The 23,278-nt window shown below is 43.2% G+C and overlaps 2 protein-coding genes across 4 annotated transcripts in view; one reads left to right on the top strand and one right to left on the bottom strand.

The window, feature by feature from the left end:
- Positions 1 to 5,281, top strand: part of vps13b (vacuolar protein sorting 13 homolog B) — a 379,425-nt gene extending 374,144 nt beyond the window's left edge. For all 3 annotated transcript variants that reach the window (XM_030071613.1, XM_030071615.1, XM_030071614.1), the window contains 4 exons: positions 1,196 to 1,298; positions 2,968 to 3,136; positions 3,285 to 3,362; positions 4,632 to 5,281. In XM_030071613.1, the coding sequence (XP_029927473.1) occupies positions 1,196 to 1,298; positions 2,968 to 3,136; positions 3,285 to 3,362; positions 4,632 to 4,880 (599 nt within the window). In that variant the 3' untranslated portion in view covers positions 4,881 to 5,281. The remainder of the gene's footprint in view (positions 1 to 1,195; positions 1,299 to 2,967; positions 3,137 to 3,284; positions 3,363 to 4,631) is intronic.
- Positions 5,282 to 5,393: 112 nt separating this feature from the next.
- Positions 5,394 to 23,194, bottom strand: rgs22 (regulator of G protein signaling 22). Its single transcript, XM_030072091.1, has 22 exons — positions 23,183 to 23,194; positions 22,872 to 22,934; positions 22,516 to 22,698; positions 22,329 to 22,414; positions 21,439 to 21,585; positions 20,722 to 21,294; positions 19,668 to 19,829; positions 19,296 to 19,482; positions 18,992 to 19,099; positions 18,680 to 18,781; positions 17,553 to 17,747; positions 17,195 to 17,287; positions 16,269 to 16,456; positions 15,428 to 15,590; positions 13,762 to 13,920; positions 11,228 to 11,296; positions 10,033 to 10,191; positions 9,090 to 9,269; positions 8,334 to 8,507; positions 7,904 to 8,041; positions 7,489 to 7,588; positions 5,394 to 6,510 (listed from the first exon to the last, which is right to left on the bottom strand). The coding sequence occupies exons 1-22, from the start codon at positions 23,192 to 23,194 to the stop codon at positions 6,383 to 6,385; spliced, it is 3,369 nt and encodes a 1,122-aa protein (XP_029927951.1). The 3' UTR covers positions 5,394 to 6,382.
- Positions 23,195 to 23,278: the final 84 nt, after the last annotated feature.

The following is a 23,278-nucleotide window of genomic DNA, read 5'->3' as shown; positions in this document are numbered from 1 at the left end:
TTTATTAGGCCAGGCCTTCAGTAGTTAGGGGCCCGGGACAGAGCTGCTGAAAGGCCTCTGACGTCCACACACATACACTCACACATGCCTTATCGTGCATATGCATATGAACATTTACGTGCAGCCACATGCACACACAGGTGGTTTAGGCCTCTGCAGTGAGTTTGTGTTTTATTGGGGGCAGTGAGGAGGAGCAGGGAGGAGGGCGGTGTGTGTTGGCGCTAACAGGTCGTTGCTACAGCACATAAACTACCAATGAGGTGAACAGCTCCGTGTAAGAGCGATGGCTCCCCAGGGCCTGGCTCCAGTCTACCTGGCCCTCTGGGCTTTGTTGGCTCAGCAGAGCACCAGGTGGACTGCAAACACACACAAGGACAAACTTATGCATACACTTGTGCGCATGTGCATCTACATGCTTGATCCTGTCACTCAAACAGCATTTCTGCTGCTGTTGTAGGAGGTCAAGTGTTTTGTTTTTCACAGTAATCGTGTCACACTCCACCCATTGTCCTAATACACACACACACACACACACACACACACACACACACACACCCACACACACACCCTTGCAGGACGGACACCCGCTCAGAGCTGGGTTGCTTTGCAGACTACCAAAGCAGTGACATCATGAGTGGAGCTCGCTGTGTTCTTTATGGCTCCATTTTAACTACTTGATGACTTCACTGGCTCAGTGCTGCTGCTCTGCTGATGGCAGGCTGGGATGGAAGGCAAATTGACCACACGCACACGGGTTATGAACTCACCGTGACATGTTCAGAGAGCCATCATAAACATGTTACACGCTTTCTGCACCGCATCTGGCGACCCCCAGGAGCAATGAACTGCTCTAATAATGCAGAGCAAACGCAGGGTGGCAGGGCTGCTGTTATGGTTACCAGAATTCATACAGTATGCACACACTCATGCAAGCAGAAACCTTCATACAGCAAGGTGCAGGCACACACAAACACCTGCATGCACTTGCTCCTGCTTGGCTTAACCAAACACCCTTTTGTTTTTAGTCAAATCTTGTGAAGTGTGAATGTCCATGTGTGAAAATATCATCAATCCATCAAAAAACATGTATTACTGTAAATAAATCTGTGTAATCGATACATTTCTGTCACGTGGCCAAGCTGTTCCGGTGGTTTTGCTGATGCTTCTTGTTCTGTTTGTGTTTCTCTTCTGCCAGGTATCCTGCATGGAGCAGGCCTGTGGCAGCTTCCTAAACAACTCTACCTGCCTGCAGAGCAGAAGTCTGCTCAGGCCCCCAACAGCCACCTGAAATATGTCTGGTAAAACCCTAGTGTCACTTATTATTCTTGTGGGCTCCTTTTTTTCTTAAAAGTGTGTTTTTGTCCAGCTCTTTCTTGGAAGTTTGGCATGTGTGCTTGTCTGTTTTTCTTGGAATCTATCCAGAATATGCTATCCCTTTTCATCCACCTCTCATCATTTCTGCTGTCTTAGTTTTAAAAAAAATCAGGGAGGGTCTATTACCCACTTTCCTTAAAGAAAAAAAGAAGCCTGGAAAGATGTTTGACCTTGATCCCACACATGGTAGCCAGCCTGCCCTCCCTTGTTCTCATAGAGCCTTGTTAAAAGGTTTTTATAAGCACTCTGCCAAAGCCGCCAGCTAGAAATTGTTCTTGCTGTTTAACTATGAGCCTGTCCAGAGATATGTCCCAGTGCCATCAAACGGAGAAGTGCCTTTGTTTTTTGGATTTTGGAGGTTGGGAGAGCTGTGAGGGTGTAGAGGGTGTGTATGTTGTGCCAAGCAGGAGTTTGGTCCTGCATCGTAAAAATGAGGTTGGAAGCACAAAGTATCTGCAGTGTGTTTTCTCTGTGGAACATTTAACATGATCACAAAATCCTGTAGGAGCTATGTACTTGCAAAAGATGAACTTACCAGGAATTGTAGAAAACGAGTTGTTTATCCCATTGGCATTGGCATTTTCGGATGAATTTTTAGTTTCACTAAAACATTCTATTTTTCTGGGGGGCGGCGTCTATAAATTAAAGAAAGGCCAAATAGTTAACACAGGGTGGCGCCCCAGTGGCTCACCTTCTAGGAGCATGTACCACTTGTTAAGGCTGAGTACTGGTCGCTGCATCCGGGGTTCGAATCTGACCTCGGGCCCTTTGCTGCATGTCATCACCTCTCTCTACTGTGACTATTAAATAAAGCAATAATGCCAAAAAATTACCTTTAAAAATTGTTAACACAACATTTCTTTTGGACAGCACTGCTATTGTATTTCCTTGACCCAAGAAATTAGGAAGTATTTTCTGCTCACATTACAGCAACATGAAAAGATGAAAATAGCTAAATGCTGAGATAATACTCCCTCATGGTTTTATCTGTGCTGCATCGCAGTCAAACTGCTTTCCATCAAGCAGCCATCAGTTATTTTTACTACTGCAGGTAGCCCAGACACTGAAGGGGTCAGACTGTTGCAGCACAGTAACACTGAACAGAACTTAATTCACCAAGATGTCTACTGTGGCTGCCTGACCATCTGCTCCACAACACACACACACCTGTCTTCCCATGTAAACAGGCTGTCAGAGCTACATGACTGAACACCGAGGCCTGCACGCATGTTCCCCTCTTGGATGTGTGTGTGGGAGGAATCCCACACGAAACACATGTGCGGAACTTAAATTACAGGATGTGTACATCCGTGTTGACATGTATGATCGCTTGTATGTGGGTAGACCTTAGATTAAGTGACCTCCCATCAATGCAAGGAAGTGGAACAGTGTATACCTGTGGACTGATTTCTGCCTGCATGCGTGGGTCAGTGCAAACATACAATTAGAAAACATCTTACAAATGTTGGCTTGTATGTATGCAGCAGGCAATTTATTTAACATCCAATCTCCCCCCCTGATATCACCCGCTGCACATTATTACATTCTCATTATGGTTGTTTACATCTGCCTTTGCTTCCTCTGTGGCCACAGGAAAATGCTCCAGTCTCTGGGCCGCCCGGAGGTGCACATGGCCCTGGAGGTGACCATCGTGAGTGGGTCAGGGCAGGAGCACGCCGGCTGCCTCCTGCTCACTTCAGAAGTCCTGTTTGTTGTCAGCCTCAGTGAAGACACCCAGCAGCAGGCCTTCCCCATCACCGAGGTAAGGAAAGGTGTCACCAAGATCCAAAATCTCCTGGAGAGTCTCTGGTGAGGTTTTCTGCACTGAGGTTGGAGGTGGTGTTGAGCAGACATCTGAATCAATATTCCCTAACCCTAACCCTAACCCTCACCGCTCCTCTTCTTTGCAGGTGGAGTGTGAGCAGGAGGCGGGAGAGGGCCAGCTCACCCTTACCTTACAGCAGCAGACAGTCACCAATGACACTGAGGTGAGAGGCGGTTCAGTCTTCTGATTTATAGAGGCTTATTTCTGTACATCAGGTACAAATGAATGAGTCTCTGCATTAAAGGTATGATTCAGCTGTTTTCCATAGTCCGGTGTTTAAATAAAAGTAATCCAAAATGACTTACATACATATTAAGTTGGTGGCCTATCTGCTATCACCACCAATGTTGGGGCCCCCCAAGGTTGCGTGAGCTCAGCTTTACTTTTTACTCTTTATACTGACGATTGTCGCTCAAACACACCAAATCAATATATCTTAAAATACTCTGATGATACGGCCTTAATATCTCTTTTAAGCAGCACAGGCAACCCTGGGCTGCACCAACAAGGTGTGAAACAACTGGTTGAGTGGTGCGATAATAATGCTCTTGAAATTAATACAAAGAAGACAGAGGAAGTGATTTTTGGTCCCCTATCTGACTCTCATGGAGCCCATCTGGTTATCCATAATGAGGAGATAAAGCAGGTACTCTCATATAAATATTTGGGTGTAGTTTTTGACAATTTGCTCTCTTGGAAAGACCATATTGAATCTGTCATCAAAAAGACAAAACAAAAAGTCTATTTTCTCCGCCGCCTCAGGTCTGTTGGAGCGAGCAAACGGATTCTCCGTTTATTTTTTACTTCCGTTATTATGAGCGTTTTACAGTATTGCAATACAACATGGTACAAGTGTTTGTCTGTTAAGTTAAAATCAAAACTGTTCCATCAAATTAAAATTTGCTCCAAGATTGTGGGTCAGCCACTTGTGGAACTTTATGAGTCAGCCTACCACAATAATATGTTGAGGCTGGCTAACAGCATTGTTTCGAACCCCAACCACGTCCTGACCAGTGAATATAAATTATTACCATCAAACCGAAGATACAGAGTTCCACAGTTTCATAAGATCAGACTGAAGCACTCTTTTGTGCATCAGTCAATCCTAAAACTGAACACAGAGCTTAATCCCCGATCGGAGGCACGGTGAAGGGTTATTGTTCTTCAGTCACTATGTGTTTTTTTTTTTTTTTTTTTTGTATGATGCTGTTTGTAAAATGTCATGTTAAATGTGTGTCATGTTAAATGTTTGTAAATGGAGCTACCAAGGTGCAAGACAAATTTCAGACTTGTGTCTGACAATAAAAGTAAAGTAAAGTATTGCAACTTGCATCTTGAGGTCCCTGCCAATTCCATCCCATGATGGGACACTGGTGTCATAAACGGTCAGTATATCAGGTGGTAATCGGCTGGTTCCCTTCCCTGTCCACAGGGTGACGGTGCTCGTGAGCGTCTGTCAGAGCAGCAGTATCGGCGGCTGCTGGATTACGTGACGCGGGCCTCGCAGTACCTCTCCCCCTCCGCCACCTCGCTGCAACAACAGCCCCCAGTGACACTCGCCGAGCCGCCACCCACCGTCACCAAGTCCTACCACTACCTGGTGGAGCCCGCCTTTGCCAGGGTGTTCGTCAGCAAGTTCACCATGGTAAAGAACAAGGCCTTACGCATCGGATTCCACTGATAAACACAGAAACACATCTGCATTCAAATAGAGCAGAAAATCTGATCTTTAATTGTACATGGCTGCAGTCTGAAAAGGGAAAAATGTGCCTGACAGCCACAAGATCAGACAAAGTTTTTTTTGTTGTTGTTGTTGTGTGGCCTTTGCCTCTAGCGTTTGATTCAAAAAAGGTTCTTGGGATACACTGAACCCTGGCTTTTTGTAACAAATAATTCCCCATTTATGCAAAAGATACCTGTTAGGGTGATTTATCCTTAGGGTTATAGAATATTCTCACAAATTGCCTTTCAAAGTAACATTTTCATCAGTGAACATAGTCTGTAGTGAACACTAATGTTAAAAAATACAAAGATAAAAAGAATTACTATATGAACCTAAACAACAAACTTTTTGTCCTTGAACATTTGTGCTCTTTGAACATAAAAATGGAGCTTGTTCAGCAAGTATGAAACATTCTCAGTGGTGTAGATAGAAATTCAAACTAAAGTAACACGCGTCCTTTTTTTTTTTTTTAATTCTAAGTTACTCTGAAATCATAGTGTATTTCTATCTGAACAATCTGTAATGACTCACTCTGCAGAATGAGCTCTTGGTGTTTACATTCTCCATGTAATGACTGCTTGTCTCATGCCAATGTAAGTGCAATATTATATTCATGTTGATGGACGATAATGTTACCAGCTGTCAACCAAAATGTTGCTGTTTTGTAATGTTATTTTTATAGATGATGCAACACTTAGTTGTTTCACAATAACACTGTTCTTTGTAACCTTACATTCATGCCAACCCATCATGATGCAAAAATATAATTATTAATGTTGCCTTTTTCTTGTTATAACATTGAGCGGTATGTAAGATTTCACCAAATTTTGTATAGTCTAATGCCTATGATGTATGTAAATAGATAATATATTGTATTAATAGTGAATTTTTTAAATAAAAATATGGAAATAAACATTTAATTTGTCACTGTCTACTGTACCATTTAAGAAACATTAGTGAGTGATTACCAGCATGATGAGGTACATTTGTCTTCATTTGGTTAAACTTGTTGGCAAATGTAAATTAATGAAAATACATGATGTTTATATTGTCAGCAATGATTGATCACAGCCCACATCGCTGTTTTGTTATTCCTTTTTTGCTGACATACATAATCATAATCTCATGGGTCTCAGTGTCAGGCATGATTAACACGGCAGCAGAAAACCTTTTTTCTTTTTAACTTAGATTTGATTGTTGGTTTTCAGGAGGTGAGGGAACATATCAAGTGTTTGTCACAGGGTTTAAAGTGTGATTTTCCCTTGTGGAAATCCATCCTCAGCCACGTACCTCTGCTCTCAGTTTTCATCCCCTGTGCTCCAGTGACAGAGTCAGTCACCCTCGTCCATCAGTATGAGTCCAGTGTCGGTGTCAGCCCTTACACTTTGGCTTCACTTGATCTAACAGCCACTTGCAGCCCTCTGAGGTATCGCTGGAGTCGGCTGAGTGAGTATTGACACTTACTTTGGTTTAGCATCACTCCTGTTTATACTGTTACGTCTGTTCCCTGTCTGGAGAGAGTGAGGGGTGGCCTGCCGCTGGCTGCACTTGCTGCCTGCCGACTTCTGACTGCAGCCGGAGGAGGAGTCTGAAGAGGAGATGGAGACAGTTTAATGACGCTGGAGGCACGAGCAGTGGAGTATTTACAAAGGCTCCTCCTGGTACAGCCCGTAAACAATTATTAATGCTGTTTATGTCAAGAACAAGAATACCCAAGTCCTCGGCCTCAGTACTGAGCTGCTCTACATCATGAACAACACGATGCTCTCCATCTGAGGCCTCTTTGCACCAGCCCATTAAAACCCTATTTGCACCGTGCATCCTTTCTAATAGCCCTGGAACTCTGGGCTGGAACTCTGGCCTTAGCATCCCACTTCATTTACACTTCGTATGGGCTCAGACTAACTCCTGCACAGCACACTGACACCTGATGGCCAGGCTGAAGCGAAGAGTTGTACATAATTAGACAGATGTGACCTGTGGAGGCCTTTAGTTTGACGTTGCTTTTGTTTTCACCTGCCAGGTAAAATGAACTCCATGGGGGTTTGATTTGCACCGTGGGGAACGTAAAAACATAATATCTTTCAGCATTTAGCCTGTCCAGCAGTAGCAATGAGGAATCAAGAGTGTTGGACGTGTGGTAGGACAGCTGCTTTCAAAGTGGAGTCCTTGAAGCAAGGAGATCCCCAACAAAATGAGAGTTAGTTTAATTTCACTATACATTACAGTTGCAATGCAGTAAATGTATCAGTGTCCAAGTATTACATTAAAAGTTTAACCTTTTGAAACTTGAGCAAATTCACTTCTCTTTTTTTTTTTCAAAAACATGAATAAAGGCAATTAGGAAAATCAGAAAAAATTACTAGAAGATTGCCCTGTGCATTTAAATGTTTTTCAACAAGCAGTTAATACTTAATACACACCAAAATATCTTTTGATATCAGGGTCCCTATCGGGCAAATTGCTTCAAATGGGGGGTGTGGCTTATTGAAAGTCTCCAGAACATCAAACTTTGAAAACCCCTGTCCTAGCAGACATAAAGGTGTGTGTGTGTGTGTGTGTGTACCTGAGGCCGTGGAGAGGGAGTCGTCCGGTTGACTCTGTCTCCTCAGCAGCGCCTCTTCCTTCATCAGAGCTGCCATGTACTTGGAGTAGGACCACGACAACTGAGGGAACACATCCAGAAAAACAATCAAATATAATGCGATTACAAACACAAAAAGATTAGAGGATAGAGTTACTCCTTTATTGTCTGTGGTGGGATTTGTTCAGGCTTGTTTTGAATTAGTGTTACAATTGAGTTTAGGCCTCATTTTCATCACTCCAGTCTTTGTCATAACAAGTTGTCCTCTCAGATAGTTTTCAAAAGACAAAACCTAATTTTGGTTTGGGCTTTCTTCATGATGCATTCAACACAAATCCATTTTCAGCTAAACAGATTATGAATGTTTCCCCCGAAGGAATATCAGCAAACTCCTTACCTGCCACTTGGGAGAAAACAGAGTTGTGCTCTGCCTTCTTGACAGCTCTTTTTCTCCACTTCCCTCGCTTTCTCCCTCCACCTCATCTTCCTCCTCTTCGTCCTCTGTATAACTGGACTCCTGCCTCTCCAGCTCCTCCTGTACAAAGCAGGTTTGAGGTTGAAAATGCAATAATGTAGTAATGTTCACAGCCTGAAGAAGGCTGTTTGTGCCACTTCAGGTGGGTTTTAACCCAGCTCTGGTTTAACAAGTACATGTATTATATTGTCTGTGTTTTTAAGAGTAGTGATGTTGATACAAAATGTGTACTTTGTAAAAAACCTACTCAGTTACAGAAAGATGAGTAAATGTAATAAGTTTCCTCCACTCCTGACCACAGTCTCTGGCTGAATCTGCTTCACCCTCAGTGAAAACACAGCAGCGTCCTCACCTGGGCCCTCCTCCACTCTTCCTCCTCTTCTTCTCTCCTCCTCTGCCTCAGCAGTCGGGCTCTGTGTTTGACTCCTTTCTTCTTCAGAAGAGGCAGGAGCTGCTCCTCCTGAACGCTGCTCCTCAACGCCTGGAACTGGGGCCACAGCTTCAGCAGCTCACTGAACACGGACATCTGTGCACACGCACGCACGCACACGCGCACACAAACAGAAAAATAGACACAATGCCATTCACAGGAGTCTCTCATGAAAAACGTAGAGAAATCAGCAAACATGAAATTACAGAATTCACAAATAAAGAAATATAAATAAAACAGCATCACCTTTGTTAAAGACTGACCAATTTAAAAAAAACACACAAAGGGTGGAGCCATTGTCTTGTGCTTTTACAATTTCTGCTGTGTGCGTTACCGCATCAGTTTGCCTCAGTCTGAAAAACATAGCTCATTTTACCTCTGTGAGTAAATATCAGCACCTATTCGGTCAAACAGTTGTAAATTGTGCTGGAATTATTTATTTATTTTAATCTATATCTCTTTCTCATTTGCTCTGGAGAAGCTCATACACAGGCTGACTTTCACAACATGTACATTTTCAGTGGCAACCTGGTAAAAAAAAATGAATGATGTATGACGTCTGAACACCGCATCTGTACACATAAACAAATACAATCGCATCCGCAGTCTCAGAGGTTTGCAGTACACTGTGAAGCATCACAATAATGCACTTCAGATACACACACACACACACACTACCTGTGCCTCTCTGAAGATGTAGGGCCCCAGCTCATGGCGGTTCTCCAGGATGTGCTGGGCCTGTTCAGGGGGGATGTCGACCTGCAGGGCGGGGGGCACAGAGGAGCGGAGGAAACAGCTGATGATGGTGGAGATCTTCTGTTGGACGGTGGCCTCGTCACTGTGGGAGTGACACAGGTCCTGGACACGGGGCGAGACGGGCGACACGACAGACAAGCAGTGGGATAAGTTCGCACCCATTTCCAATTTCCTACTGGTGATGGCATTTCTGGAATATCACTGACGTTTGAGCAGGGAATCCCCGTCAGGGAATTTGGACACACGGGTCATTTTGCAGAATGTATCGTACAGTTTGTTTGACGTGTTTACTGTCAAAGTAGAGTGCCGGGTCTTTGGTGGCAGGTGATGTCACCAGCTGTTGTTCTGTCAGGGTGCCGGCACCACCTGCCACCGAAGACCAGGCACCCAACTTTTTACCATTAGAGGTCAGGCTCTGCAGAGATTTGGGTTTGGGGTTCAGTGACTTTAAACTGTGGCATTTCTCCACAGCAGAAGAAAAAAAAAAAAAAAGTAACCAACCAGCATGGAATCATGTTTTTTAGCTCATGGAAGCACTTTGACTTCACAGCCATGTTGAGAATCAAAGTGATATCATACTGAAGCCAAATCCCACGGGTGAGAGGAAAGAGGTTAAAAACTTTCAGAGAATAAGATTTAGGCAGTCTGAAATTTTCAACAGCAACAGAAAGCGCAATCCGTATTTCTTGTTTTCATTTGACTCAGAATAGCTTTGACTGAAAATGAGAGACAATTTTAGATTTTTTATTTGACTGACATGCAACAAAGATCCCTGACCAATATTCAAATCCACGACGTTGCAGCTGCTACGCTACACTGCAGCAGCTGAGCCACCAGGACGTCCGTCCTTCTCGCACGTTCCTACCTTGTACCTCTGGACCTCCAGCCAGAAGAGCACATCGTTCTCCAGAAACTCTCCCTTGGTGGAGACGAAGTGCTGGAACTGCAGGCAGGTAACAGGGTTGAGGAGGATCCGTCGAAACGCCAGGATCTCCTTGAAGGAACTCATCCACAGCCCGTCAACCTGCCGCAGGGACACATGGGAGGATTGGACAAGCGCTTTGAAGGCTGTTGGTTTGGATGGCTTGAGCTGCTGCACAACACACAGTCATTGCAAATGTTTCCATCTTAACTCGTCATTTAGTCACAAATGTAGTCTTAAAATCTCGCTTTTTGTTGAAAACAAGTGAAAACCTCTGCCAGTGGTATGAGAAAATCCCTCTTGTTTCCAACACTAATCAGTTTGTGTCCAGAGTTTTCTTGAATGGGTTGTCATTTTCTTGATATTAGTGTTTCAACAAATCTATGCCTTTTCATAGAAGAATTCCTGAAACAAGTGCAACTGCATTGGAAACTAACAAGATTATCTCACCCCACTAGCAGATATTTACCACTTGTTTGAAGAAAAACAGGTTTTGAACACTGAATGAGACTAAACCACTTGCAAAAATGGAGAAATTTTGCAGTGTTTTTTTGTCATCATCATCATCTACTCACAGGTAAAGATCCTAAGCTGCCAGATTTAACAAAATATTATAAATTTGCATACATACTGTCCTTATAAACAGCTCCCATCCTTGGCAAAGATAACCAGAAAGGCAGTGAGTCTTTGCTCAGAGAAAATGAGAAGATTCTGTTGTTTTTCTTATTCAGGTGCAAGTGTTCAGAAAACCTGTCCTTTGCCAATGTTGAGATAGTAGTTTTTTTCTGTAAAATGATAGCCCCAATCCTGTGTGAGACTCCTTCCTGCAATCATCCTGCTTGAACTTTGACATGTTCATGTTTTATATCTGTGTTCTGCAGCGGAGACAGGACGGGAGGACAGGAACAGAGCGGCATGGAAACGACTCCAAAGACAATTAAACATAGGTTAGCAATGCTGATGCTTTAATCTTATTTATCCTGGATCAAATTTAGAGAAAGCTGGCCAAAATGATGTTTGACACAACCAGTGCATGAAGCCAAGTCCTGAACTGAATCACACGTACTGTTTTCAGCCAGGAAATGCCTTGTTTCCCTCCATTCAAAATATCCAGCTTTCTCAGAGAATTCCTCCTTACCTTCCAGGACTCTCTGCTCTTCTTGTGGCGGCGATGAGCCTTTCCTGAGAGCCTGTCTGCTGCTTGGGGCTGCAACACACACACACACACACACAAAAGGTCAACAGTCAGACATTGAGTAAACTAGGGTTACAAGGTGACACTGAGCTCCTGACTTGCCTCTCTGCTCCACACACTCCTGCTTTGTCTGAAGCAGTAACCGAAGTGCTCCTCTCTTTTCACCTTTCCCTTGCTCTCGATCTTTATTCCCTCTAATCCATGTTCCCTCTCAAGGGCGCATTGACCTGTCTGACGTCTAGCTATCTCACCTCTCGCCCCTCCACTCCTTCTCCCCTCCGGCAGCCTGTAACGCTAAACTGCGTCTACCTCTCATTACCTAATTAGAGGATTGGTGTGACCAAAACAAGGTAAACTTGATAACATAATGAGGCACAGCAGCAGAATCTGTGGTTTATGCGTTTCCATCTGATGAGGCAACCCGAGACAACAAGCAGCATGTAGATGCACTTTGTGGTTTCTCATTTAGCAGGTGCACTAAAGCTTGTCTGATGTTTTATCGCGATCCTCTGTCAAGGCCATGACACCTGACCATTAATGAGGAATGAGGGGGGGGGGGCAATAAATCCAGCAATGATCCTCTACTGTATTTTTACAATGCCATCGTCACTTTAACATTACACCAACTGAACCACACTGACTTTGACCCAGTTTCCAGCTCTTGTCCCCGCTGCAAACAATACTGACAATCTCCACCAATGGGTCATGACCTTCATGGCTGTGTGGTGGACATTTTAACACTGCACTTTACTCTCCAGGGTAATGCTACGGTTACACCCCCAGGAAAAGACATTTGATATGAGCTTCATGCTTGAAAATCAAGCAGATATTTTATGATGCTGAGAGCCACAAAAAAATCTATCCAGAAAGTTTGCTGAGATGGGGATTTTTATGAGATTTTAATCAGATGATTAGGTTCTTTATGGATTTACTTTGTTGGATTTATTTGCACTTTGAATTTAGTGGCTTGTCTCATGACCCCTGATGCCTGTCTTTTCTGGATGCCGCAATTTGAGGTTTCTGGCTTTGTGGTTTCTGGATGCCTAGATTTCCTGTATCGGTCAGGATCTTTCCTGGCCAAAGCAATAACTCTCGACAACATGTAAACCTCTGTCTAACAGAGAGCTCTCAGCTTTGTAGTTTCTCAAACCCACCCCACATATATACATGAAATATCAGTATCGGCCGATATGACATGTTGAAATGTGAAATAGGTCAAATCTGCCCTGATTGTGGCTGTTTTTTCTCAGATTTTCTCAGGGAGACAATCATCCAAGCCTCTTTCAGTAGGATGAGTCTTACCGTTTTGTTTGAAAGAAGATATTATATAAAAATAAAAATGGCATGTTTTACATCACCTAAGTTGGCGTAGTTTTCTTATTTTGCCCAGTGCAATGTGTACATGGCATGAAAAGCATTGTGTTTCATGTCTGCATCTGCCAGTGGGCCTTCACAATAAGAGCAGGCATAATAAACGACGTAACTACGGAGACCTGATGTTCTCCATAGTTAGGTGGAAAAAAATATGTGCATATATCAGTATCAGCATGAGCCAAAAGAGTGGGAAAATATCGGCATATCGGATATAGGCACAAACTTCAATATCGTGCATCCCTGTTTATTAGTTATTTGTTGTGCTTATTTTTCTAGAGATAGATATTTCTCTCTTCCACTGTTGATGGGTTTATTTTGTGCATTACTGTTCCTGTCTGGAGAACCTGCTGTTGTAACACAAGAATTTGGGATCAATAAAGTACACAAAAAACACTTTGCAGGTGGTAAATACAATAGCAGGTTCAAACTCAGTGCTTGGAAAAATATGCTGGTTTCTTAGAGTTTCTGAATTCTCAAAGGAAAGGTTTTTGGCTTTGCTAGTTGGCTAATGAGCCAGCACATGTTTGGAATGTTTTTACTTTCATACCAAAATCCCATCTACATCCTAAAAATACTCAATTTTCAGTGGTGACATCAAGCTCAACCAGTAGGCATGAACAAAAATTTCAACCAATAAAACCTTCACATTTTCAAATACAAAACTGCCCCTCTCTCCTCCTCTGATTTGCCATTAGTTTGCACTTTTGAAAGGAAGTACATCAAACTGAGGAGGCAAGAGACAAGTGTCAAAATGTCATTTCATTGTGACTTTAGCAACAGGGCGGTCATGCAGATTATCAGGGCCTATATTAAGAGTTCTCCAATAATCAGTATAGTAATTTTAATTTACATAATGGCTGATATGAAAACCACTCAGATGCTGCCCCTCCATCTGAAAGACAGTGGAACAATACTCACTAATACTTGTATCGGCCCTGAAAATCAATATTGGTCGACCCCTAGTGCATAGCCACTGTTATGTAAGAGCTACACCTCCAATATGGGCGCCAAAGGGTGCGATACCTGACCTAAAGCCCTCTACACACACACAGGACGGGGAGCAGAGGATGAGGAAACAGGGAGGATGTTTCTCAGATATCCACCTTGTGTTTCTGCCTCTGCGTGAACTCCGCTGTGGCCAGAAACTGAGGCAGCCATGTTCTCTCAATATGGCTCCTGACGATCTGCTGGATCTCCTCGACTACCGCTCTGGATAGACGCTCGAGTTTCAGACGCTCCAGTCCGCCTGCCAGACGGGTTATCTGCAAACAGACACACATGAAATATACAGAGAAGATGAAACCGTCAAGACAATGATGCAAAAGCAGCAACTGTGGGCGGAGCAAGATTTGTTTTAAGTTAAGGCTTGTTCGAATGTTCTCATGGGTTCAACATGCATGGTAAAGATGTCTCAGTGTGGATGTCTGTAGCTTTCTGTGAAACCACATTAGGAACATATGAGGAGGCAGTCCAACCCAGAAGAAAGCTGCTCACAGTAGGAAACCCAACTGGAAAAATGGCCTCCTTCCTGACTCCTGCTGAGCTCTCCGTCACTCCCACAGTCCCTCTGTTCCCTTCATCTCCCTTGTCTGCTTTCACTCTTTATACATCGCTCTGGCCACATCTTCCTATTTATATCTCCTTTTTTTCATTCCCTCCGATCTCTCCCTCACATTTTGCGCACACACACACTTCAGAAATGAGAACCAGTCGTGGCAGTGGAGTGGGAGAGTCCGCAGATGAAAGGAGGCCAGTCTGTGACTGGAGGACTGAGTGATTGAGAGAGCGAAGGGCCAAAGCAGTAAAGCTGTCAGTCTCTCTACATCCCTCACGCAGACAAGAACCAAGACAGAGATGCTAGACCCCGTGCCAGACCCAATCCTGCAGCGCTAGAATGAGCAGGATCGCCTCGTTCTCATTCAATCGGACAATTCTGAGGATTATTTTGACGATATTTATGAGATGCGGATGACAAATGACAATGGGCATGTGCCAGAGTTAAATTTGTGATGTCAACAAGCACATTGTATGTCTCTCAGCCCAGTGAGCCGTAGGAACACCCTGAAATCATTGTTCTTGAGCGGTCATTTGGCTGATACGTCCTATACCACACATAAAACAATTCTCTTTTCCATGACAGGGCTGTAAAAATTTCTATGGCAGCCATCTCTGGTGTCCCGAAGGAGATTATCAGGCCCACCACAAAGTGTCCCCTCTGCTCATCCTAATTCTTTGCACCATGCCCTCCTGCAGTAATCTCAGGATCCAGAAACCGAGCCTGCAACTATAAACGTCAGGAGAGATTTCATCCTACTGTCATTGTTACTGGAGCTGATCGCCTTTGTCTTCTGGATCCAAACCACAATCCTCTTTTTCATCTCATCTTAATTCTAACCATGCCCCTCTCATCCTGCATTCTGCACCAACACCCCGCTGTCAGAGCTGTCAGCATGAAGTCCACACGATGCCAAAGAAGGGAGATGGGAGCTTGTGGGAAAGCTGTAGCACCCCTTGTTTCTCAACTCTGAATCTTTAACCTCAGCTGCGGCTCATATCCCATCTTGTGGGTGTCATGGCACCTTGTTTCCCCCCGCCCCCCCTCCTGTCCAATTCTTCAACAAGACGCTCACAATAATATAAACTCTATGGAGGCTTAAAATTGTTTGTCATCGCTGCACCAAAACGGGCACGTTTGTCATGTCGATTTGAAAGAATGGCGATAAATCTGAAGATACGTTCTAAACAATCGATGTGACTGGCTTGACGTACATCGCTCTGTTGTTGTGCTGAGGCAGGGCTGTCTGGGCCGAAGAAATACTTCCTGCTGAGGTATTTGTCTGCGATGTGGGACGATCTCTGCTGCCTGAGGGCCTTGTCCCTGTGAGGCGTCCTCCTGTACTGCTCCAGGTCCAGCCAGCAGGTCAGGTGGACACTGAACAGGATCACACATGTTCACACAATCTATGTAACATTCATGTAAACTGTGTAAAACACACTCACTCACACTCCAGAAAGCTTTCTGTGTCATCAACCCACTGACTTTTGTTTAGAAAGGTTTTATTTTATTTATTTATTTATTTATTTGAGTAACTTTCTTTTTTTTTCCATTTTTTTAGTTTTGTGGTAATGTTATGGTAATTATTTTACGGTTTGGAGCTAACTTTAATTATCTTGTAAGTTAATTATAAATAAATATATGACTATAAATATATATTATGATGATTTGTTTTTGCTAATTTTCCAGGTTAGGGCTGGTAATTTTTATGGTTAGAGTTGGTCATTAAAAAAAATTGCTATTCTAATTTTAATTTTCTACTTTAAGAGTAATTTCTTTCTTTCTTTTTGCTTGTCTTAATTTCATACTTAATTGCAAATCTTGATTTATCTAATGTTTTTTTTAAGAAATGAAGAGAATTTGGTCAATATAAAATGACGCACATTTACACATCATGTATATAATTGTAAACTGACATGATCATCTTCTTATATTTATGAAGTACTATAGGAAAAGTCAGCGAAACAGTCGTAAAATCCAACCTCTCCCGGCAGACTTTAACATATGCAACAGACAAAAGGCTGACAAAGAAGTTTTGTGTGTTACATAAGTCACCTGGCGTCCCTCTTCTGGAGGAAAGACAGGAAGTGCCTGATCTCGTTGCGGTGGCGAAGTAGGGAACCTAAACGGTAACCACGGTAACATGGGGGAACACTGGACCAGGATTCAGACTCCTGGCGGCCCGCTGACGAACGAGAAGGAGAACAAGGGGAAGGAGATGCTGTGGACCTGCGCTGCTCCTCCTGTTGAGATGGAGAGAGGACAAAGGGAGAGAATAAAGAGAAAGAGAGAGAGAGAAGGGGGGGATAGAAGGGTGCTGCATTCAAATGCTTTTCTGAGAAAAAAATGTGGCGCAAAAGGCTCTGCAACAATTTTTCCATGTCACATCATGCCTCACAACACCTTGTAACTGTTCAAACATCGCTGTAAACCTCAGTGTAAAATGGATTATTGCTTTTATAAAAAAAAAAAAAAAAAAAAAAAAGCAGCAACACACTATTGTATGTGAAGTCACAGTGAATCAGCGTTTTGAGAGCATCTTGTGTTAATTTGAAACAGGATATCGGGGTGGGACACAACATGAGGGGGGCTCATTCGAACATGTAAACCAGCGGTGTGCCAGCTGGTGAGACAAACGCACACTGAGTTGATGAGATGAGTGGGTTGTTCAAAAATCTATGATGTTTTATTCGCTGGAAGATTTATTCATGCCTCCTGATGAAGTAACAATGAAGTAACTTGCACCATTTTTCCGGCGAACATGGGGTTTTGATACCAATCTATTACAAGAAAATATATTTGTGTTGTTTTTTGGCATTTATTGCTAAACAGTGTAAATGTTGGCATTAAAAACTGGCTAATGGAGTGAAAATGTTTTTCATTTTAGTATAAATTTTAAATGAAAGAAAAAATTTCAACCATTTTATTGACAACTGAGTAGTAATTAAATGTTATTCTACTGCTAAGCAACATGGTAATACCTGTTTCAGTCGGAGCTCTGACTCCTCGTACAGGCTCTGCAGTTCCCTGTATTCTGCACTGTCTAACCTGCGCACCTCCTCCTGCACACACACCTGAGGAAACACACACACACACACACACACACATACACACACACACAAAAGGAAATCAAACACACACCTGCTCTTCAGGCTCAGACAAATCATTCTAATCAGATCGATCCCAACACTCTTCACACATCATATAATGGCAAAAATTCATCATTTTGTCACATGCTCTACTTTTATGTCATTGTATTTTTTGTGCAGTTGTCTAAACCCACAAAATCAACTGGCCTGAAGATGAAGGTGAATTGAGCCTGGTATTGGATGTACCAACCTGCTGGTATGACTCTTTATCCCTGGCAAGCATCAGGGTCCAGGGCTCCAGGAGGAGGGTCACGCAGTGCTCCCCCACCCCGTCAAACAGCTCCTCGAAGGCAGGCGTCAATCGGTCGTACACCTCCCTCCTCATCTCCTCCTCTACACCAACGCTCCTCCTAGCAGAGCTGCACAGATAGGTGGAGTAAAGGAGCTGAGGAGAAGAGAAGAGAAAAGATCATAAAAATGTCGTCACTTCACAAACACTTCTCATCACAATCATCATCACTTTCATCATCCTCATCATTGGAGGTCAGTGTTGTCATACTCAGCATCACTGCACTCACTGTCTCTCATCACTGCAGCCATCACACCACATAAACATCTCTCACTTAACACTCTTGGCCGTGGCACAACGGAAAGAGACACTCATCTGAATGTGATCGCTCTGGTGAAATGAAGGTTAACCGAGGGAAAGTAGATTTCACTGTGAGGCATTCTGGACAAATCTGTTTTCCTCCCTGGTCCAGCTGTAACCAGACAGGGTGGTTCTGGGTGACTGGCCTGGCGCACTGCTGGGGGGGTCTGACTCACTTGTTTTTATGGGCCCTTAAATCTCCCCACTTAGTCAGGGGTAAAGAGGGTAAAGGGAAGCAGAGAGGCAGCCAAGGGGGGTGGCCAGGAATGAGAGTGAACAAATAAGAGCAGGTGTGTGTATGTATATATGTGTGTGTGAGACAGAGAGAGAGAGAGAGAGAGAGAGAGAGAGAGTAAAAGGCAGCTGGAACACATTGCTACAGCACATTGACAGTGTAAATACAAACAATCCATGTTGGCATAACGGGTTATTGATGTTCAGATATGACCACTTTGGTTGTAGCTTGCCAACTGCAATGTTAGTAACTTGGCCTGGTTTTAGCTAGAAAAAAAATCTTGGGTCTTTGTTATGTTACCTTGGCAACAGTGGAGGATTCATACCGTATTTAAACTGGACTGTGGTAAACATCCTCTCTCCCTAACTTAGGAACCATCTTGAGATTAAGTTAAAAGAATAGGGAACAAATAAAAACTTAAATGAAATTCTTAGCAGACAAACTTTGATCTTTTACTTGAGAGGTGGGAGTGTTTGTGTGTATGTGTGCTGACCTGCGCCCGCCTCTGTACTTGGTAAGCATCCAGCCCGTCCTGGTAGAACAGCTGACGGTAGTGCTGCAGCTCGGTCCACAGGCTGACTGCATTCTCCCACAGCTGAGTCAGGACAAAAGACGGTCAGTCACTATCATGAAACAAATGTCACAGCAAGTTTAAACACTGACAGTCCAGCATGACACCGCCCCACTTAATGATGTCTAAAGCTCTCGTAATCCAGTATTTTGAGTGCATGATGCCCATAATGGCATGTAATGGATGATGTTGAATGACAAGTATATAATTAAAACTTAGCAGCTGCTATTGTACCTGGTTTCCAGATTGTTCACAGAAGTGTGTAAAGTATAAACCAGCCCGAGAGTCAACACAGAGAGCCTGTAGCATCCTCTCCACTCTCATACTGCCACTGGAATATAACTGGTCACACACACACACACAGTGAGAGAGAGAGAGAGTAGAAAATGTAATCAACAAGGCCATTCGTAAAAATATAACAACAGCTAACACATTTCACTTCTCTGATAAAAGAGTCTCAATGCCGTTTCAGAGGACATTCTGGCCCACCTAGGAACTTTTCAGCACCAGCGATGTCTCCACCACCCAGTCTTCCTACCTGTGTGTGGGCAGAGTTGGGGGACCTGGGCAGGCGGGTGTGAGGACGGAGAGGGGACTGGCTTATACAGTGAGGAAGGGAGTCTCTCCCAAACGCAGGCCTCAGGTGCCTCTCTGTCCACAGGCCCAGGTGAGGGGATTCATCACAGTCTTTGTGAACACCCTGGGACATCCAGAACCTGGGAGCCCTGAGGGCATTCAAGAGAAAAGACAGTGGAGGGAGAGTGATTTACCAAATTAATCCATTTATACAAAGACTGAGCCATATTAGCGATTGTTAGTTGACAACAGACATTGATAATCCAGCTCAGGCAAGACATAAATGCACCCACAGTAGTGGTTCTTCTGAAGTCAAATGCTGTCTGACCCTCACCAGTAGAAGACCAGAGCCTCTGTGAGGCACGGCTGAACCGAGCGTAGCTTCTCATCTGTCCAGCAGGGGGAGGTAGAGAGGCCCAGTCTGGAGAGCAGCTCCACATTCAGTCTGCTGGGACTGCTGCTCAGCAGATATCGGCTTCTCATCAGGACCAAATGTCTGAACAGTGATTGAGGCAGGAAAAAAAAAAACACTGTCAAGTTTTGATTCCCATGTTTCAGCATGTTTAATCATGTTGAAACAATGACAATAGAAAAAAAAAAAAAAACTACTTAATTCTCCTGTTATTTACTAACTTTTTTCACTTAGGGTCAATTTGACCCCAGTAATTTAAACCTCCAGAAAATGATTATGAATTAAAACCATTACCCAAGTTTACAGCTTGTGTCGGGTACTTAATGTTTCTCTGCTGACTAATTAAATAACCCTTAAAATAAAACATACTCTCCCTGATACATCAAGTTCTTGTGGTAATTATGTTTTCCCTTCCCGTGTCGTGTACACAATCACTGGTTCTAACACTGTCACAGGGGTAGTTATGTTATGTTAGGGTCCTAAAGCAGAATCAAGTTTTTTTGACTATTATAAATGGCATGTTATAGTTTCTTCATTGTAATCCAAAACAACCCAAACAAATGTGTGTAAAATCTTGATATTTTCTTATATGTTTTAAACAGCTAAGGCCTGGGGTAAAATTGACCCCAGGGAAACACCAAAATGTGTATAAATTGTGTAAAGGACATTGAAAACGTATCTTAATTATATGTTTACCCACTTGTCCCCATTAAATTAGGAAAAGTCATGAAATCAATCATGTATTTAGAGACATTAAACATTGACTGGGGTCACACTGACCCCAAAGATAACAGGAGGGTTAACTTGACTGTCCTGTAGCCTATGACAGTGTATCTCATTATATAAATATCAGTTAGTTGTGGGGGATGACAGATGCACAATCATTGCATGAGGCCAGTTACATAATCATAATGTTTTTTGGGGACATAACCACGTGCTGTAACCACAGTGCAGTTGCCATGTTTTTCCTCTTTACCTGTTCTTGCGCTCCCAGTGCTGTGTAGCCTTCAGTCTCTCTATATCCATCCAGAGACAAAACAGCTTCTCTCCTGGCGTTCCCCATAAAAACTCCTTGAACTTATCCAAGCCCTGTCTACTGCCATGGAAACAGGTACCATGGTAACAAATATCAAGAGCATTTTCCTGCTCTGCCCCCTCAGTCCCCATCTCATTCTTCTCTTCAAACTTGGTCTTTTCTTGCTCCCCGCTCTCCTTCTTGCCTTCTTGAACTTTCTTTTTGTCTTCCTCCTGGCTTTCCCAGCTCTCACTCGTTGAATAGCGGCACACTTCACTTTCAAAGTAATTGTTTGTGGGAGTACAGCAATTTCCCTGATCTCCTGGCTTGCTGGAACAGTCAGAGGTATTTGCTTGGCTGAATTCTTCCATCCATTTCACTGAATCTTTGATCACCTGTTTAATCACGTTGGCAGCCAGGTACTCTAATGGTACATTGGATGACTCAAACTCCTGAGTATTGGCCTCTTTCAGACACTGCTCTTCCACAGTGCCAGCTGATGGCAGGCTCTGGTGCTTCTGAGATTTCTCAAAGCTGAGGGTAGAGGAGGAAAAAGGGGAAACAGACCATGGATCTACTGGCTCAGGAAGGCAGGAGAAACATCCGGATGAATCACAGCATTTTGGGCTGCTGTGCCTCCCGTGTCCCTGCCGGCCAACGGAGGGTGAACATGCCAACTTGTACATCCTCATCGGCCCTGCCCCTAGCACATTGTTATTTTCCTGGTGCATCTGTCTTGTGGCTGAATGGATGGTTTGACCTGAGCTGCCATCTCTCCTCTGGACACACAGCTTTGGCTCCCACTGATACAGCAACTTGGCTAGTCTAGGAAAGACCGGAGAGCAGGCACAAACAGCTGAGATGTGTACCACCGTAGAGTAGATAAGCATGTGTTTTCTAGAAGAATGAACTGCATGCAAAAATTAAATCGGCAAACTTAGCTATTGTTAGTGCATTGCCATTGCTTCTATGTGCAAAGTGCAAGCTAGCGTGGGTCAGTCAGTAATGTGATCTGAACAGTGATATGGCCCTAGAGCCTCACACGGGAGCTGCATAAGGTACTGGGGGATTAAAATGCAGATGGAACTAGGACAACAGCCTCTCACATAATCTCAAATGCTTCAAAGGAACCGCTGTTAAAATATTTAATGGAGGTGCTTAACTTTGACCAGTGCCACTTAATTTATAAAGTACGTTCATGCAGCATAATCAATGACAAAATCATTGCTAGAAAACAGCGGTATACCACTGAGGCATAGCTGATTGAAATGGCCCATCCAATTTCCGATCTTTTCGATCAAACTAATTAATCAAGCATTCCTGTAGCAGACATATAATGGTGATAGCCAATAAAACAATTCAAGTTATTAGTACATGCTGGTTGCTAGTTGCTGATACAAATTTGAAAAACAATGTGGAAGAACAATTTAGCATGTATGTATGATGTTGTAGATTATACATCTTTGTGTTTAATCAAGTTTACAATCGTTGCAGAATATAGGTGAAGTATCTAGAATTTGTGTGAGCTCTTTTAGTCATAGACCAAGTTAGCTATGTACTTGTAGTACCTGTATTCAAAGTAGCAGTCACTTTGAATGAATAAGGGGAATCTTTCATTCATGATCCACTGAATGCCTTGCTCTTTACCCAGACACTGCAAACATAAGTGTGAGACTCGTCATCATCATTACTGCACAAACATTTCAGCACATCTCAAAAAGCCAAAACAACTCAAGGACATCATCCGCTACTTACACAGACAGTGTAACGGTTGTCTACTGGGGGGCTGCTGGCCAGCTCTGTGGGCTCATCACTGAAGAGCTGTGATTTACTGCGGTGTAACACTGACCTGATCCTCCTGGACACACACTCCGCTGCCTCACTCACCACCTCAAACACCCCGCTCTCCGGGTTGTACAGCAAAGCCTCTGGGAAGGACTGGGTTCAAAGAGAGCAAACAATAAAAAGAGCTTGACAGCTAGAAAAAATTACATCTTTACAACTGTTTTTATTACATTTACAGAGAGATGAATACTAGATATTCAGTTATTTGTATGTAGGGGGGAAGGAGAGATTTTGTCAATAATATACATCTATAAATATCACCTTACCGGCAAACTCAAAAAATCATTGAAGAAGTGTACCAGTATATTATCAGAGGCCAGACAGCACTCCTGCATACATTATAAACAAAGAATCAGTAGACATAGAGTCTCATAAGGGACACAATTTGTTATTGTACAGAAGCAAATTTTACTGTAAAAGACTGACATAACAGTGACAGTGTGTACTCACAAAGTTGCCAGCAGTAAGATGAGGACACTCTGAAGGAACACAAAAAAAATTAAAGCCATACATTTACCAAACTCTCAATGGATAGTATAGTGGAATTTTAAAATGTTCTTCTCTTACCTGTAGTTACCTCTCCATACATTGTTTACCAAACAAAGTGAGTTTAGACTTATAATGCACAACAAAGTTGTCCAGATCATTTCAGAGCTAAAGACTAAGCAAGCAC

This window comes from Myripristis murdjan, chromosome 16 (genome assembly GCF_902150065.1).
Source record: "Myripristis murdjan chromosome 16, fMyrMur1.1, whole genome shotgun sequence".
Taxonomy (NCBI): domain Eukaryota; kingdom Metazoa; phylum Chordata; class Actinopteri; order Holocentriformes; family Holocentridae; genus Myripristis; species Myripristis murdjan.
This window is presented reverse-complemented; position numbering and strand designations above follow the sequence as displayed.

Bases quoted from the DNA above. Each gene is read 5' to 3' on its own strand.
- rgs22 (XM_030072091.1), bottom strand. The intron at 17,748-18,679 runs GTCAGCACACAT...TCTTCTCCTCAG, and splicing joins AAGTACAGAGGCGGGCGCAG to CTCCTTTACTCCACCTATCT. The intron at 15,591-16,268 runs GTGACTTATGTA...GATCCTGTTCAG, and splicing joins CTCCAGAAGAGGGACGCCAG to TGTCCACCTGACCTGCTGGC.